Consider the following 16069-nt stretch of genomic DNA (forward strand, 5'->3'; position numbering starts at 1 on the left):
GGACTGTGTTCTCTCTTTATCTACAGACCCTGGTCTCAGGTGGTGCGCCAAGTCCCCAACCTTGCCATTTAAATCTCTTCCACAAGACTGGGCTAGTGTTAAAAGCTAAATATGTAATTCGTTGTAGGTCTCCGCTTGGTTAAGACTTGCATGCGTGTGCATGTCATCTGTACAATAACAGAACCCTATCAATCCGTTGTACAGTTTGGTTACCATCAGGTTCACCCGTAGCTGGCCCATAATATTTGAACAGCATCTTACTAAGGCAAGATTTCACCCTTTAACCTGGAAGCTAAGCTATATTTTGACACCTTGGAAATTGCTGAGATACTGCTTCATATCATTTGCCGCCTTGTGCAAAGATTTGTTTAAACAGAAATAACTTGAATATTTTCCTGATGAAAGATCTGTGGTGACTTACAGTTCTGTATTCATATCATTATGGCTAAGTTGCTTCTATGACACTCAAAAAGATCAACAGCATTGTACAGGGCAGGTAATTTTACAAGCGTGTCCCTGGATAAAGCTGCATAGGTCTTGTTTGGTATTTTTTCAGTATTTACTTTTGTTTAGATATGATTTATGGCGTCTGTTGGGTCTTTATACATCAGGCCTTACGGGAAGCACAGTGGTGGGACCACCCCTCTCTTCTTCAGCAGCAGATAAATACTCGCCCTCCCGCTTCCCACGTGCACCCCTTGCTGTGCCCGAGCAGCGTCCCCTCCAGTGCACACACACGTGCCCTTCCCGTGCCCAGGAGGCAGAACTACCACAGCGGGAAACGATACGACATGATGTTTATCTCTCTTAAGAGCGGACATTGATCCGTCTCTTCTAATTTTTTTTTAGCCTACTAGTATCACTGTGTTAAGTTTCTTCTGTAGGATCTGATGGAAATACAGTTCCTTTCGCAGTGCTTGAAGTGATACAGTAGATTTTAACAAAGGCATGCCTTCATCACCATATCAAATAATATTTAAATCACAAATTATAGAATACATATGTACTATAAATATATTTGATTTAGTGTTCGTCTTAACATACTGATAAGAGAACAACTGCTCTAATGAGTTCAGACAAAATCACAGCTATGTATCATATCTTAATGATATCTTTCTAATTGTTATCCATTATATCATGCCAAGAAAGCCTTAAGTTCATTGTTAAATTTTCCGAGAGTGTTTTCCTCTGTGACAGCTTTGCTGGGAACCCCGCTCTGTATGGAGCCACAACTCCCAAAATAAAGCATTAACTAAAGCAATTATCTGCTCACACCAGCTGTATTTTAAGGACATTTGTTGAGGAAATACTTATTTTGTGAAGATGGCTGTCTAAATTTGACACAGAATATGGCTATACTTTCACAGATCTTGAGTTTCCAGATACCACTCTTTAAGCTTAGTTTGAGTAGTCTGAAGAAATATATGAGCCGGTGTGCTTGGAGGTAATGAATCACATATCGGTATTAGTCCAGCAATGTTCCTGTGAACTTTCCCAGCATATTTGGACACAGAAACTCTCAGCCCTGTTTTCACCTGCAAAAGATGGATTTGCACCTGAGAAAGCGAAGCAATATCACCCCCTCCCCAAATGCTGAGTCTTCAGATCAGCTGGGTTCCTTGTTCTCCCTTCTCTTCCCAAGGCCCTCCTGAAGGTTCCTGCAGCTCTCAACTACTTACAGCTAAAGCAAGATTATTAACTGCCCTCTGCCAGTGTTAGTTTAAACAGCTCTTCGTTAAACATCAGTGTTTGTTTTCCTATCGCATCGTACAAAAGCGATCGTTTCACTCCTTAGGCTCTTGACTTGTTAAACAAACCAAGATGATTTGGTTTCCGTTTAGAAGACATGATCTTCGTTCCTCTTAACCACTTTTCTGTACATTGATTCCAGTTTGAATTCGGCCTGTTGGCATGTGCATGAGGAGAGCTTTTTGTAACGTGGCCTTCATACCCTCCCTGCCTTGGCAGCACCACTCTTGCCTGCTTGTCCTAGGTTTGTCATGGCCTTCACCATGCTCGCATACAGTTGACTAATCCTGTTATTATCTAATATGTCCACCTCTTCGTTATCTTCTGTCACTGTAAAACCGTGAGGAGCCAGTCAGCAGAAAGAGTTGGTAGTTTGTGACCTGGAACTGGATTTAATGAGATCTGTCCTGATCCTGACTCTTTGTGATCGCTCCTGGTAACCTTCCTGCTCACCAGGAATTCCCTTTCAGCACAGCCTGTCTGAATAAAGGAAGAAGGACAAGATTTATCAGCCGTGATATGTATTCCATCAATGCAAGTTGCAGTTCAGCTCAGCAGTTCAGTGGTTTACCTACAGGACTGTTTCTGTTTAAAACGGTGGGGACAGATCAAAGGTGTCTTTGCCTCGTGTCTGGATAGGAGATGCTACATTTGCCATCGTCACACCTCATGTGAGTCATCAGAATGTCCACCCACAATGAAGTTCTCATCTGCTCTCTTTCAATGTTCAGAGAAGAACATCTAGTTTCTTTAAACTAGGTATGTCTAGCTGAGTGTTGCTTTTATGCTGGGCACCATAATCTCCATTACCGTAGCACATTGACTTCCCAAGCCCTAATGGGCAGTACACTAGATCAGACTGAGTCCCTAATTTCTGTGTCCATTCCAAAGACGCTGGTAGCAGTTAAGCACTTGCGTACTTTCATGTCTAGAAAGGCAGGATGGTCCCTATTAGACTGACCTCAGGAGCGCTGATGTGCTCCTGTGCTTTGCAGTTGGCCGGCAGGTGTTCAGACAAATCTCTGTAGTTGCCTGTATCAACCAGCATCACTTGTAAAAATAGATTTCATGCCTTAAAGGCTTTTTTTAAAAAAATTAATTAACTTGGTGTCTTGGTTTCTTATTAACATCCAGTAGGTTCCCAGTCGTTTTAAATGCTAAAATTAGCTCAGCAAACTACATTTTCAGTTATTTTCAGTAAGGGTACATTTTATTCTCTCATAAGCTTTGTGCATGTTTTCTGAACTGCTGGTGGAGGTTTGCATGCTCTGAATACACAGTTGGACCTCCACAAATCACTGGCTTTTTTCTTTTCTTTTGGCTCTCAGTAATTTGCAAAGATTAAACATCCACCTGTTGAGTCTGACCACGGTGTGCTGGCTGAAATGACCTGCTGTTTTGCAGAGGTGTAGGCAGAGCCGAGCCATTTCAAAAGAAAAGATGTTCCCTTAAATCTCCGAGTGGCTACACAAACCTGGGTATTAACTCGAGTGCGATCGTCTTGTATGCCACCTTAAAAAAATGATGCTGCCGTGTGGCATGATGTCACCTTGACCCAATCATAACCCATTTTCTGTCAGCATAACGTTAACTCCCCAGAGAAGCATCCGCTGAGTGACAGCAGCATCCCATGCAGCCGTTGCTAGGCGACAAGATTCGGCTTTCAGCAGGATCTAATTTTAAAGTATTTAACCCTAGATCTGTCAAGGCTCATTATTTCCGATGTGGTTGTTAATCCCTACTTGTTGGTGTCCAACTTCGCAGATACCCTGTTTCTGGTAGCGTTGCTGGTTTATTTATATGTAGTGGCTCATAACAAGGAGAAGCGTAAGCACCCTGGGTCAATCGCGATACCAAATTTCATTTTAGTGCTGATCTATTAATGGAAATATGGGATGCAATTAGAGGTGGAAAAGAGTGCTTTGTCATTCTGTGAGTCTTCCTTTCTTTGCTGGCTCGTGCCAGTGGCTTGCACCTATTTTCTCTCTAAGAAATGCTGTTTTTCCAGTGAATGAATGTGTATGGAAGGGTGGCTGACAATAAAAATTAAGCATCAGTTTTTAGTAATGTTATGTGTTCTCTTCTATCTGAATTTCATCTAGGTTAAGAAGCTTTTGTCTTCTTATCTAAAACCATTCCAATAAACTGCTGTCATTTTGAAATTAAGGATTGCTCTTTTTACACTGAAAAACTTCAACTCTTTTAAAATATTACACAGAATATTTATCATGAAGTTCCAGTGAGTATTTTTTTTAATAGTTTGCTACATTTAATTCCTTTCTAAAGTGTAGAGGCCTGGAAGCCTACTCCCATATTTAAAAAAAAAAAAACAAAAAACCTGACCAACTGTGTCATTCCGTGATTATTTACTACACATCCCTGTATGTGCACTCAGGTTCACTGCTACTCTTAAAGGTATGTGATATTTCACTCAGCTGCCATGATGCTGCTTTTACTGGTCAGTATCATAACCACACACAAAAACAACCACCAACCACTGAGAAACGACCAACGCCCCACCCCTCAACGTAGTAAAACACAAAGAAAAAAAATTAGACAATACATATTTTTAAAAATGCTTATACAGTCCATCTCAGCCTCGTAATCCTCCCTAAGATTATCCCTCCTTCCATTGTCCAGATTCAAAACCGACACTGCTTTGCTCCTCATGCTGTTTCTCCTTTCCAGTTCATACAAATCCACAAAGACAAACCTGTCTCCTCCAAAGCATTTTTCCCAGCAGACAATTTGATTGTAATACTCCCCCGCTGCCTTTCGATCCTCCCAGGGCATCCCCCCTTCCACTGCTTCAAGTTCACATTTCCCATCTCTGGGCTTGTGATGTACAAGTAACAGTTTATCGCCCCCTCCTTCTCCATGGCATGTTGTGCCTTCTCCCTGTGCTGTTGGTGAGGAACCCTGCCCCACATCTCCTCCATGCCTCTTCTTTTTCCATGACAGTCTTTATGCACCAAAGACCAGGCTTTAGCTCATTCCAAAAGTGCAAATTGTTTCTGAAGGTGCCACAAGCTTTTTAAAAAATAGTTAAAAAAAAAAACAAACAACAAAAACTTCATTAACAGGAGCAATTCTGATTAAAATGTTTGCAAACCTACTGGTAAATCTTCCAGATCTCTCTCCTTTCTCCACTCATGTGTCTGTCTCTGGAGATCTGAGAAAACTAAGACAAACCCATGCCGTCTTTGCTGCAGGTACCAGCTCCTGGTTTGCTGATGTTACTCACAAAGGCTTGCAGGTCTGTGTCCGCACCTGGTGTACGTGAAAGAGCATCCACTTCTCGCTGTACAGTCTTCATAATGCTCCTTCTCAATTCAGTCTTTTTCTCTATGAAACGAACATTTTGTCTCTCTGGAATTAAAGTACATGGATTTTATGCTTCTTTCTCCACCAAACATGGAAGACTCCAGACTCTGAGCGCAGGTAGTCTCAGCTGGGCCGTGTTTCTCAGCTATGGGCCCTGCAAACATAAAGGAAAGCAGGAAACAAGGCTGTAGAAGATGTGCAGACCTTCAATAAAAGATGGCAGAGCTAGGGAAGAGGTTTCATCTTCCTGGAAGAGAGGGAATTCTGCATTCAGAAGAAAAAACAAAACAAAACATAAACCTTTTCAGCTGTAAGTTTTGCTGTTTTATAGAGTGGACTAGATGATCTTTCGAGGTCCCTTCCAATCCTGACATTCTGTGAATGTCACGAAGGGTTTGTTGTGAAGACACAGAAATTGCTCCTGTTGCACCAAGCGCCAGTATGTGTTGTACCTGAGCTGAACCTGAGCTGCCAAGTCAACTCTCAATTATTACAGGCAGCTGCCTGCTCAGTTTTTCCATTTTCTCGTTCTCAGCAACTTATTTTTACACAAAAGCACCACTCCCCTGGCCACACACACACCCTATAGATGACTCAAGCTATTTATCCTATGGGCTGGGAAGGGACGCGAGAGACAGAGAGACTTGTTTTAATTTCTATTTTTAAATGTCACAGAAACACTGAAATTATCATAATGAAGATTACAAATAATTAAAAGAAACTGTTCTGTGAAGTGCATATCTGTACATGCATATACATTTTTTTGAGTACTTGGCAATTTAAAAAAATCAGCAGAACAACTGGGTTTCGAAAGAGGTGAAAGGTTATACATAATGAACAGTTTGTTACAGTCACCATGAGAAATAACAAGCGCATATCGCGAGTACATATCCTGCTGTTCATACTTGCCGTTGCTAAGATAACAGAAACAAAACACCGGTTTAGGGTGTTTGCAGCTTCCGAGGATGTGGTTTATGCATTGCTGGTGATAGTCTGCTGACTATGGCTCCCTTCCAATCATTTTTTATTATTTTTCCGGATCGTAGAAACCCTTTTTGTTGTGAATACTTGTAAGCATGTGATGACAATGAAGTTTGTTTTCCCAAAGCACAGAAAACATCCTGGATTATTCAAAATATATTCCTTGTTTGTTTCTCTACTTGCACCTATTCACAGAGTATGTGAGTACAAGTTCTGTCTAACTGGGTAGAAGGGACGGCACTGTTTGGGCAGGGAAGGGAGAATAAAAGAGCTCGAAAACAGAACACATTGAAACAATCACGGTAATTCTTAAATAAATTACTTGTCTTGAGACAGTATCTAAAATTCAACACCCATTATGCTAGCTGTTAGGTACAAACATAAGAAAAGGACAGGTTCTGTTCCCATGTGTACCCCTGGCTCTTTGTTCTTCCCCATGAAAGCCAACAAAGACAAGCAAAAATGCTGTGATCCTTGTAAGATATTTCCTTGCTCAACACATCATGTTTTTCTTGCATTAAGCTCTGCTGCCGTAACGTGTACTAAGATCACGTGGATGGATTTGCAGAAGGTATTATTTTGGGGGTTCTGTGGCAACCACCCCATGCCGCTCGGCATTTCAGTCAGTTGAACTCTTCTCGCTCTGAACTTCTGGTGACAGGATCAGCCTCTGCGGTGACACGCGGAGTTGCTGACACGGAAGCATTACGACACCACGCTGCAGCAACTCGCATTGTGCGCCTCTCCAGCGCAGCGCTTGGACAGACTTGCTCTCTAGGGAGAGATGAGCTTTAGGGAAGCGCTTGCGAGGAAACAGCGCAATACAGACATTTTTGTTCACAGCTGAAAGCAGGGGAAGTAGCACTGCAGCTGCAATGACAAATCAAAAGGATTAATCTGAGAACTTCCTATGACTAAGTAAAAAAAAAACAAACAACCAAACCAACAACAAAACCAAACATAAGCCACATAACTTTATTACCTGTATGTCTGGGGAACTTTGACTCAAGCTGTTCACCAAGTACCATCATGGAATGGTGATAAATCATATTATATGCTCCTAACATTATAGGGACTCCAGGATCCATGAAACTAAGAGGCAGGACAACTTTAAAATACGAGAAGCTGGCCTGATGCTTTAAATACATTGAAACAGGGCTGTTCTGATGAGCCTAAAAATCCTGCAGGCAGCTCTCGGCCTTACAGTCCTTAAGTGGGAAAAGCACCCATTTTTTATTCCCTCCGTCCACTTGTGTTTTAAGAAACTGGCATTACCTCCTATGATAAATGCCCTGTACAATGTATATGTAGATCTTGCCATTCTGGATGGATGCAGGCAAATAAATTCTCCGTTCCCCCATCCTGAATGCTGGCTGTCCAGTCAGAAACACCGCTGTGGTCCGTGGGAGAGCAATTCATCCTGCTCCAGCTAGGCGCTGTAATTCCCTCAGCTCCCTTTCCCAGCTTTCAGCTGTGAGACCTCTCTGCAGCATTTACTGCGCCAGATACAAGGAGAAAATTTTATCACAAAAGCATCTTTGAACGCAGCACAAACTGGGAGTACTGTATTTTGCAAAGTATGTTCAAAGCATTTCAAGCTAATATTTCATGAAAGTCATATCCTGGAAAATGCAAACCTAAAAATACAGGCTTAGAATAACTGTAAAGGTTTTTAATAATTTTTCAGTAGAAATTTTACTGCACTGTCATGTGAGGACATACCATGCAAGGTATGTTGCCTGTTAACCCTGATGTGCTGAACACCAACTGCAAACTCCATTTACTTTGCTAAGGGCTTCTGCAGGGAACAAAAAACGGAGTAGAAGAGGTAGCCCATCATGGCTCTAATATTAAAATCTAGAGCTGCCTTATTTCTTATTCCAGTATTGCTACTTAAGCTCTTTTGGTCATGCAGAACAGCAGCAAGACCATTTAGATGAACAGTGACAAGATGTGTTTTGCTTTTTTCCCTTTTTAAATTTCCTAAAAATGTGCAGTCTCTGTTCTTGGCAAAATGGATCAGTGACATCTCCTCCAACATTAAGACTTCCTGTGGAGACAGAAACATATTTAATTATCTGGCCACCATATCATATTTAGTGCTTGCCAACTCCATTACTGTGACAAGCAAAATAATAGCGCGCACCATCGAAGCCTCAAGACTAAGGAATAGGATTAGTTCCTGTTACAGTCACCTACTATCTCCTCCTAAAGGGAAACAAAGAGAAAAGAAGGTAAGGAAATGATGATTTAGCATCTCTAGCAGTACCCACTCCTGAGGAAAGGCTATGGAGACACCATGCTTAAATCAAGTGGAAAAAATGATACCATGAAAACCGAACAAAAATAATAATGTGCTGTTGCATGTCTATCCTAGACCAGGAAGCCCTTAACCTGCAAATCACCGGATGCTCAGCATATACTGCTGAAGTATCATCACATTTTTGCTTTATTATTTTTTTCTTTCCTCATGTTTCCAGTCATTTTCAGACACAAAATCCTGCATTTGCTGGATGTCTGGCAGGACCAAACACACCTACTATGATGTCTTCATGTTCTGCTTAAAGAGCGCTGCTGGTATATACGCATTTAAATGTTTGGCAAATCCGAGGATAGAGAAGAACAGGACAATCAAGAGCACGGTCCGAGCAATCTCTGAAGGACGATGCCTGAGTGGTGAGGCTGAAAGCAGGTTCTGAAACAAAGGAGCCTGCAGGCTGGAGGCAGCACAGCAGCCCCCCGGAACCACCGGGTGCAGATACTCAGAATGACCCCCAAGCCTGTGGAGCTCGAGTTTGCACCGCGGGCCCGGCGGGAACACACGGCTCACCCGCGTCCCCTCCGCCAGGATAACGGCGGGGAAGGCCGAACGCAGCAGGAAGCGACAGACGCTGCCACCGACTAATCCCATCCCTGCCACTCGCTGCAAACCATGAGGAACCACCTCGCCGCCTTTTGTTTCACTTATTCACCGGTGGATCCGCCCCCACACACGGGCCGCGGGACCGGCCGGGCCCCTGCTGACCCCCCCCGGCGCCGCCTCCGCACGCCCGGAGCCGCAGGCCCGAGCGCGGGGCGCCCCCTAGCGACAGCCCTGACTAGGCCGGGGGCCGCGGCCCCGGCGCTCTGCCCGGGCAGGGACGGCTCCGGCGCAGCACCCGCCGCTGTCCGCGTCGCGATCCGCGACGTGAGCACCCCGGCCGCCGCCCCCGGGCTCCCCGGCCGCCCCCGCTCGGCCGGACGCTGCTCCGAGCGCGGCCGATGCTTTTTGAGCGGCGCGGGGCCCCGTAGGCTCCAGGCCGCGCGGGGCCCGGCGGCTGTTACTATGGCAACGGAGGCGGCTGCGCTCCCCGTCACGTGGTACGGCCCGCCCCCTCTCGCGGCCCCGCTCACCCCCGTGCCGCCATCTTGGAAGTTGCGTCAAGATGGTGGCGCCGGCGACTTAAGCTCCGCCCCCCCGACCATGTGGGTGGTCTCGTAGCGTCATCACGCTCCCGCCGCCTGAACCCGGAAGTGCGTCGTCCCTTGGCGGGCGTGCGGGGCCGGGGCCCGGGCCCGCGTCCGCCCCGAGCTGGCGGGGCCATGGCGGCCGCCGCGGAGCTGCAGGGGAAGTACCAGAAGCTGGCTCAGGAGTACTCCAAGGTACCAGGCGCCAGAGCCCGTCCCCGATGCTCCGCGAGCGGCGGCCTCCGCCCCCAGCCGGTGCCGCCCCCTCCAGCCGCTCCCTGCGCGCGGGCTCGGGCCGTTACGCGCCCAACAGCCGCTCTGAGGGGAGGGACCTTCCCGCCCGGGTGCGGGTTGGCGGGGCCGGAGCCCTCCAGCCGGAGCGGGGCTGCTCAGGGCTGGAACGCAGCTCTGTGTGGTAGCGCTAAGTGCGGGGGCCCGAGGCTGCCTGCTCTGGGGCGAGGTGGGGGCGGATTTGGCCAGCAGAGGAGCTGCGGGCTCGCCGGTGCCGGGGGAGCACAGCGCTGCCCAGTGCCGGCTGAGCAGCAAAGCGGCCTCGTCTGCAAAGCACCGAGTAGGACGGCGGGCTCAGCTATGGCAGGGAAGCCAAGCTATCAGTGCTTGCCCTTCCTGCTCCACTTCCCAGCCAGGCGTGGGGCTCTTGTTCTGGTATCCCACTCATGGACTCTGAGTTTGCTTTGTCTGGTGGGTGTAGGAGTCGAGCGGTACTTGCAGTGGTGTTGCAGTGTCCTGGGAGCGAGGACACTCGATTTCATACTTGCCTCATGTCTGTTCCCAGTCTTCTGCAGCTGCCCTGGGTGACTTTGCTTCCCGTTTCTGGTGCTGCTTAACAGAGTATTTGTGAACACTTCTGGCCCATAGCAGAGAATGTCTTTCTAAGGTGCTTGAGGTGACTTTTTAAATGGTGGAGACCTGATTAACACAGAACTGTTCATTCTTGTTTCTTCACTAAAAGGAAGAGGAAACTGATGGTCTTGAATGGCATAATTCTTCAACGACCTTGGTAAAGAAAGCCAGCACTTTGGTTTTGTGTAGCCCAGCATCAAAGTGTTTGGCAAAAGGCACTTGACTGTATTTGACACCTTTCTCTAAATTACAGACTGATGTATTTTTAAATACTGTTGTCCTTGGAACTGCTATAAAAAAAAACTGTGCAGAATCTAAATTGTTCACAGATATATTTTTTTTTAATGCTTGCACAAAATCATTTTAAGAAAGCAGAATTCACTTTGAGGCTTTGTAGGTCACAGAGTTCATATTTCATGTTGCTTTCTACAGTGGCTCTGCTGTACCTTGGCTCAGGATAAGGTAATTGAGGGACTTTATTTGATTCCTGAATGAAATTTTGAGATGTGGGCTTTTGATTATAGCTTGTGAAAGTTCTAGCTGCTGGATCCTCTTTCTTTTAGTATCATGGTGTCTAAAGCCTTTCTTTGAACTTCCGCCTTGCAACTTGAAGCTGGTGGTGTTTCTTGGATTCTTCATGGGAACTATTTCTGGGCTTCATCCCGCTCCTTGTGCAACAACTTCAGGGCATTGTCGATTTGTGGATAAATTTCCTATTTCTGTAAATGATCAGTTGTTCAATTGGCTGTTTGTGTGCAGGTAGAAATGGAGACTAGCACTGGGAAACTATTTGCCTGTTCACTTAATCATGTTGTGGAAGCCAAAGGCAGAGGTAGACACTCAAGGAGTGCCAAGGGACGTACCTGCGAAAGGATTGTGTTCTCCCTTAGTTTATGGCACAGTCCAGAAGATGGATGTGTATTTTCAGAGTCTTCTTTGCCTCAGGTTTCAGCTTCTGTCTCTCTTGCACAACCCTGAAGGAAGTAATGGTCAAAAGGCTCTTTCAACTTGTGACAGCCTTTGATGGGTCACCCTTCAGCTTGGCTATCTCAGTGCAACACGACTGAGCTAGATTATTCACTGCATTTGACACGTTCCTGCGTTAGTAGCTGTGGAGGAAAAAAAGGCATAGAAGACCACTGCTTTTTCTTGCTTTGAAGTCTTTCTGTGGTGCTCTTGCAAGTTTCTTCTCTTGCCTTTGTGATGCCTGAGCAGCACAGTGGGAATACTGCAGAGCGAAGCCTGTGCTTAGTAATGTCAACTGACTTTTGACCTTTCAAATATATTCAGTCATCAGACTGAAAAGATTAGCCGTTGCTGTTTTACAATGAATCTCGCCTTTTATGCGCCTGCCAGAGGTATTCCCAAACACTATACAAACCCTTTTAATTTATATCTGCAACAGCTGGACTCAAGCATGTCAAATGAATACAGACTGCCCTTGAAGAAACCAGGATTGAAGGAATGAGAAGATGGAACTGTTGGTATCCTCATTGCTGCAGGGTATAGGTACTCTGTGAAGTGACTGGGAAATAGATTTCTTGAGTATCACTTTCCACCACAGGGATTTTAGCTCAGATTTGTGATAAGTAAGATAAGTAAGTCCTAGAGGGCTTTTTCTTCTGTGCTGTGTTTTTTCCTGAAGTGTTTGTCAAGCTGTTCTCTCTAGATTATCTGTTGCTACTGGTAATGAGTATTTTTGAATTGGAATATAATTAAGCTCTTCTGGAATTGACACAGATTTTGACTTTGTTGTGAGCCGTGCTTATGTTCCAGGACCTGTCATGAACAGTTTTGGGGAGAAGAGAGGAGAAACAGAAATAGTACTGAATATGGGCAAGAACTTGATCAGTCAAGGAAGAAATTGCAACTTTTCCATATTAGTTCAATGTTCTTCAAACCTTAACTATATTTGAGTAACTGATATTCCAAGATTTTATTGAGAAAGAATTATCTTCTATTTTACCAAAATATTCAGATAGTAAAGCACCTTCTTGTTTCTTGGCAGTTTAGGATATGAATTGGATAATTTTTTCAACCTGGTACCACTACTGTCTACCTCAGCAGAATACTTTGCAAAGCATACGCAACTGATGCTCTCATGAGAGAATATGATGCACATATTTCTTTGTCTTGCATTGTTATTTGCATTTTCTATTTTTCAGCTTCGAGCTCAGAACCAAGTACTGAAAAAAGGGGTTGTGGATGAACAAGCGAACTCTGCTTCTCTGAAGGTAATCTCTAAAACCTGCTCATGTCAGATGTATTAAGCTGTCACAAAACAGGTAAATGTGAGGGGTAAATGGGAATACTTTTAAATCAAAGTATTGCAATTAAAACAATGAGGAAGGAGCCTGATTTAGTAAAAGAATGTCTGTTCTGCAACTAGTTTTCATTGTTCTCTGCAGGTTTTTACTTTTTAAAAGTGGAAGGTTGCTTCTTCGTTAATAACTTATAGAATGAAGCACCTGCTTGAGTGTGATCTGTGGGCAGCTCAAGGAAGTGAAATCTGTGTTTTAGTTAAAAAGCAATACTTTTTACTTCTTCAGTGTTCAAATAGTGAAGAAAGCAATTTTTAATGTGTTTTTTTTAAAATGTAATACTTCTTATTAAAAGCATGCGTTGAAAGTAAGCGTGAAATTTTAAAATTAAACTTTTTGGTCATTCAGGAGCAACTGAAGATGAAGGATCAATCACTGAGGAAACTGCAACAAGAAATGGACAGCTTGACCTTTCGAAATCAGCAGCTTGCCAAGCGAGTGGAGTTACTTCAGGATGAACTTGCATTAAGTGAAACAAGGGGCAAGAAGAACAAAGTATGTGCTAAAGGCAAAAAAAATCTTGCTTAGCAGATGTCTGTAGTTACACTTATACAGTCCTAAAATTACATTCAGCTCTTTGAAGGCAACTGTGAGGTTTATGTGGCCCTTGGTGAAAATGAGTTTGACTCTCCTGCTGTAGGGCCTTAACTGTATGTAAATTGTATTGAACACACCCCCACTAAATTTCATGTCACCCTTACTTCAGAGACTTGCCATTGAGAGACCATGTAAATCACGTCTAAAACTATATAGACTAAAGTTCAGAAAACTGTTTAGATTAAGATTGGGATAGATTACCTGTGTTACACTGCAATCCTTCTAGAAGGAGGAGAAGATATGCCTGTATCTCAGGTGTTCATAGGCTGACATCAAATGCGGAGATAGCTTAGCTGTCCCAAACACTTGACGTTCACTGTTAAGTTTAAATGTAAACAGTCTTCATTTTGATTGATGATGGTGCTACCTTTGTTCAGCAGTGTGGGATTTGCTGGTGGTCTCTTGGGTCTTTTGGATGAAATGGCTGGCAAATGAGGAAACAGTTGGCAGAGAGATATCTGCATTCTCAGGGTAGTTGGTGGACAGTGAAGACCGTGTGTTTTCCAGTGCCACCTCATGCCGCAGCCCACTGTGGGATAGTGGTTATTCCTGGTCCCTGCTGAGACCAGACCAGTTTACACCTGAACACTTGGTGGGAGCAGATGTGCCTTAAGCACAGCTGCCAAAACAAATAAGCCTGTGTGTGTGTAGGGCTTCATATTACGGGCTGCATGGAATCATGCAAGATTCAAATGATGTCAAATGGGCACCTGCCCCTACAAGCAATTTCCTGTGTGTGTGGGTGTGATGCCTGAGCAGAGGCTTTCCTGAGTCCTTATTGAGTTAGTGTTCTACCACTCCACTGTAACAACAGTGTGAAGGAAAATGTGCTGCTTTTAGGCTCATGCTGTGTGCAATATCACAGAATCACGGAATGTTAAGGATTGGAATATGTGTAGCTTTGGATATATTAATCAATGTAAGAAAGAGATATACTCATCTCTATTGAGAGTTTGCAATGGTAAGTGCTTTCATATGCTTGGACATGGGCTTTGGGATACCTGCAAAGATTTGGAGATAATGAATGCATTTTATTTTCTTTTAGAAAAGTGCAGAATCCTCATCTCAGTTGAGTCAAGAGCAGAAAAGTGTCTTCAATGAAGATCTTCAGAAGAAGATAGAAGAGAATGAACGACTACATATACTTGTGAGTGAAACTTTTCTTAGCCTTTCTTTTTAGTTGAGAAAACTGGTCACATTAAGAAAGATAGAGAAAAGAAAATGCCATCTGAAAACTAGTGAGTTTTGAAGCTTAGTTGTATGCAAAATGGTAGATTAGATCAGGTAACTTGTTTATAAAGATGTTCACTGGACAAATGAGAAAGTATTTTGACTTTAGGTTCTTAAGACAGCATGTGGAATAACTTGCATAATATGTGTTTTCTCATTTAGGTTTTTAACTTCTGGTGATGCTTAGCCACCTTACTGAAAATAGCCATATAGTTGGTACTGGGTTGAAATTTTTTAGTTCACTGTTTCAAAATTGCCTTAAAGCTTGAAATATTTCCTGCAAGTTGTGATAATTAAGTCTGGAGTTACTTTACTGAAATGGAATGCATTTTACTTCAGTTTAGAAAACCTGAGAAAAATCTATGGCTCAAGTTTAATTTTTTAGGTGTATACTATTAATGAGCAATATATTTAAGGAATGCTTGGTACTACAAAACTTTAATAAATACAGTGTGCTTTTTCCCTTGAATCTTTTCTATGTAAATACCATCATAAAATGTGTATTTATATGAGAAATAGTACTTATTATTTATCTGGACTAGCTAATTGGTATAACTCATACGACTAGATTGTGTAGTAAAATGAAGCTTTCATATGAACTCTGCTTCTCTTCTTTTAGTTCTTTGAAGCAGATGAGCAACACAAACGTTTAGAAGCGGAGCTGAGAACTAGACTTGAGGTTTTGGAAACTGATGCTGCCCAGCATCAAGCTGTGGTAGACAGTTTAACAAGGAAATACACGGATACCATAGAAAAGCTGCAGAATGATAAAGCCAAATTAGAAGTAAGGAATTTTCCTCTTACTTGCAAGTTTGAAAAGTTCTGAAATGAAATATCTTGCTATGTCAGTACTTACATTGTGAGATTATCTTCTTGCATAAAGATCAAGTCTCAGACACTAGAAAGAGAAGCTAAGGACTGTAGGCTTCGAACTGAAGAATGGTAAGTGTTTTTATTTAATATAATGACAAATTCATTTAAAGAAATAAATGCTGTAAAAGATTAACTGGTTTATTTTTAGAGAATAATACCTTAAAAACACAAAACAAAACCACAACACCTTGAAACTCAAAATTCTGGACAACAGCACATAAACATCAAGACTGCAGGTTAGACTTCTTTTCCTTCTGCTGAGTGTGTAACTAGACAATCAATTCCACAGATTCAACTTTCAGTAAGAGCAGTTATCTCAAACTCTTTTGAATAGCTGTGAAGGTGATGAAAGCTTGAAGAATTTATTTGTAATGGATTTCTAGAAAAAGTAAAGAAACTACTGAACTTGTATGAAGCAAAGATTTGTGAGATTTTTATGAACTGCTTTTAAAAATGAAGCTTCAGTAAGATATACTGAGACAACTGGCTGGAAAGAATTTCAAAAAATCCCCCTCCACTCCAAAGGCTTCTTGAGCAATCGCTTTTGCCTCAGGTATAACAAGCTCAGCTAGAATATTTGAAAGTTTGTACTGAGGGATTGTATTGTTAGTTTTGGAATAGCTTCATTATCTTGAAGACACATTGTAGAAAATAGGAAGAAATTGAGGACTGTGGGCCAAACC

At 43.2% G+C, this 16069-nt stretch overlaps 1 protein-coding gene across 4 annotated transcripts in view; it reads left to right on the forward strand.

The window, feature by feature from the left end:
- The first annotated feature begins 9524 nt into the window (after positions 1-9524).
- Positions 9525-16069, forward strand: part of PPP1R21 (protein phosphatase 1 regulatory subunit 21) — a 29786-nt gene continuing 23241 nt past the window's right edge. For 2 of the 4 annotated variants that reach the window (XM_065058756.1, XM_065058757.1), the window contains exons 1-6: positions 9525-9696; positions 12531-12599; positions 13035-13181; positions 14329-14430; positions 15133-15297; positions 15397-15455. In XM_065058756.1, the coding sequence (XP_064914828.1) occupies positions 9637-9696; positions 12531-12599; positions 13035-13181; positions 14329-14430; positions 15133-15297; positions 15397-15455 (602 nt within the window). In that variant the 5' untranslated portion in view covers positions 9525-9636. Of the gene's footprint in view, positions 9697-11770; positions 11875-12530; positions 12600-13034; positions 13182-14328; positions 14431-15132; positions 15298-15396; positions 15456-16069 lie in introns of all 4 variants that reach the window. The other 2 variants (XM_065058759.1, XM_065058758.1) reach the window with 2 other exon arrangements.

Source organism: Columba livia, chromosome 3 (assembly GCF_036013475.1).
Source record: "Columba livia isolate bColLiv1 breed racing homer chromosome 3, bColLiv1.pat.W.v2, whole genome shotgun sequence".
In the NCBI taxonomy this organism is placed as follows: Eukaryota; Metazoa; Chordata; class Aves; order Columbiformes; family Columbidae; genus Columba; species Columba livia.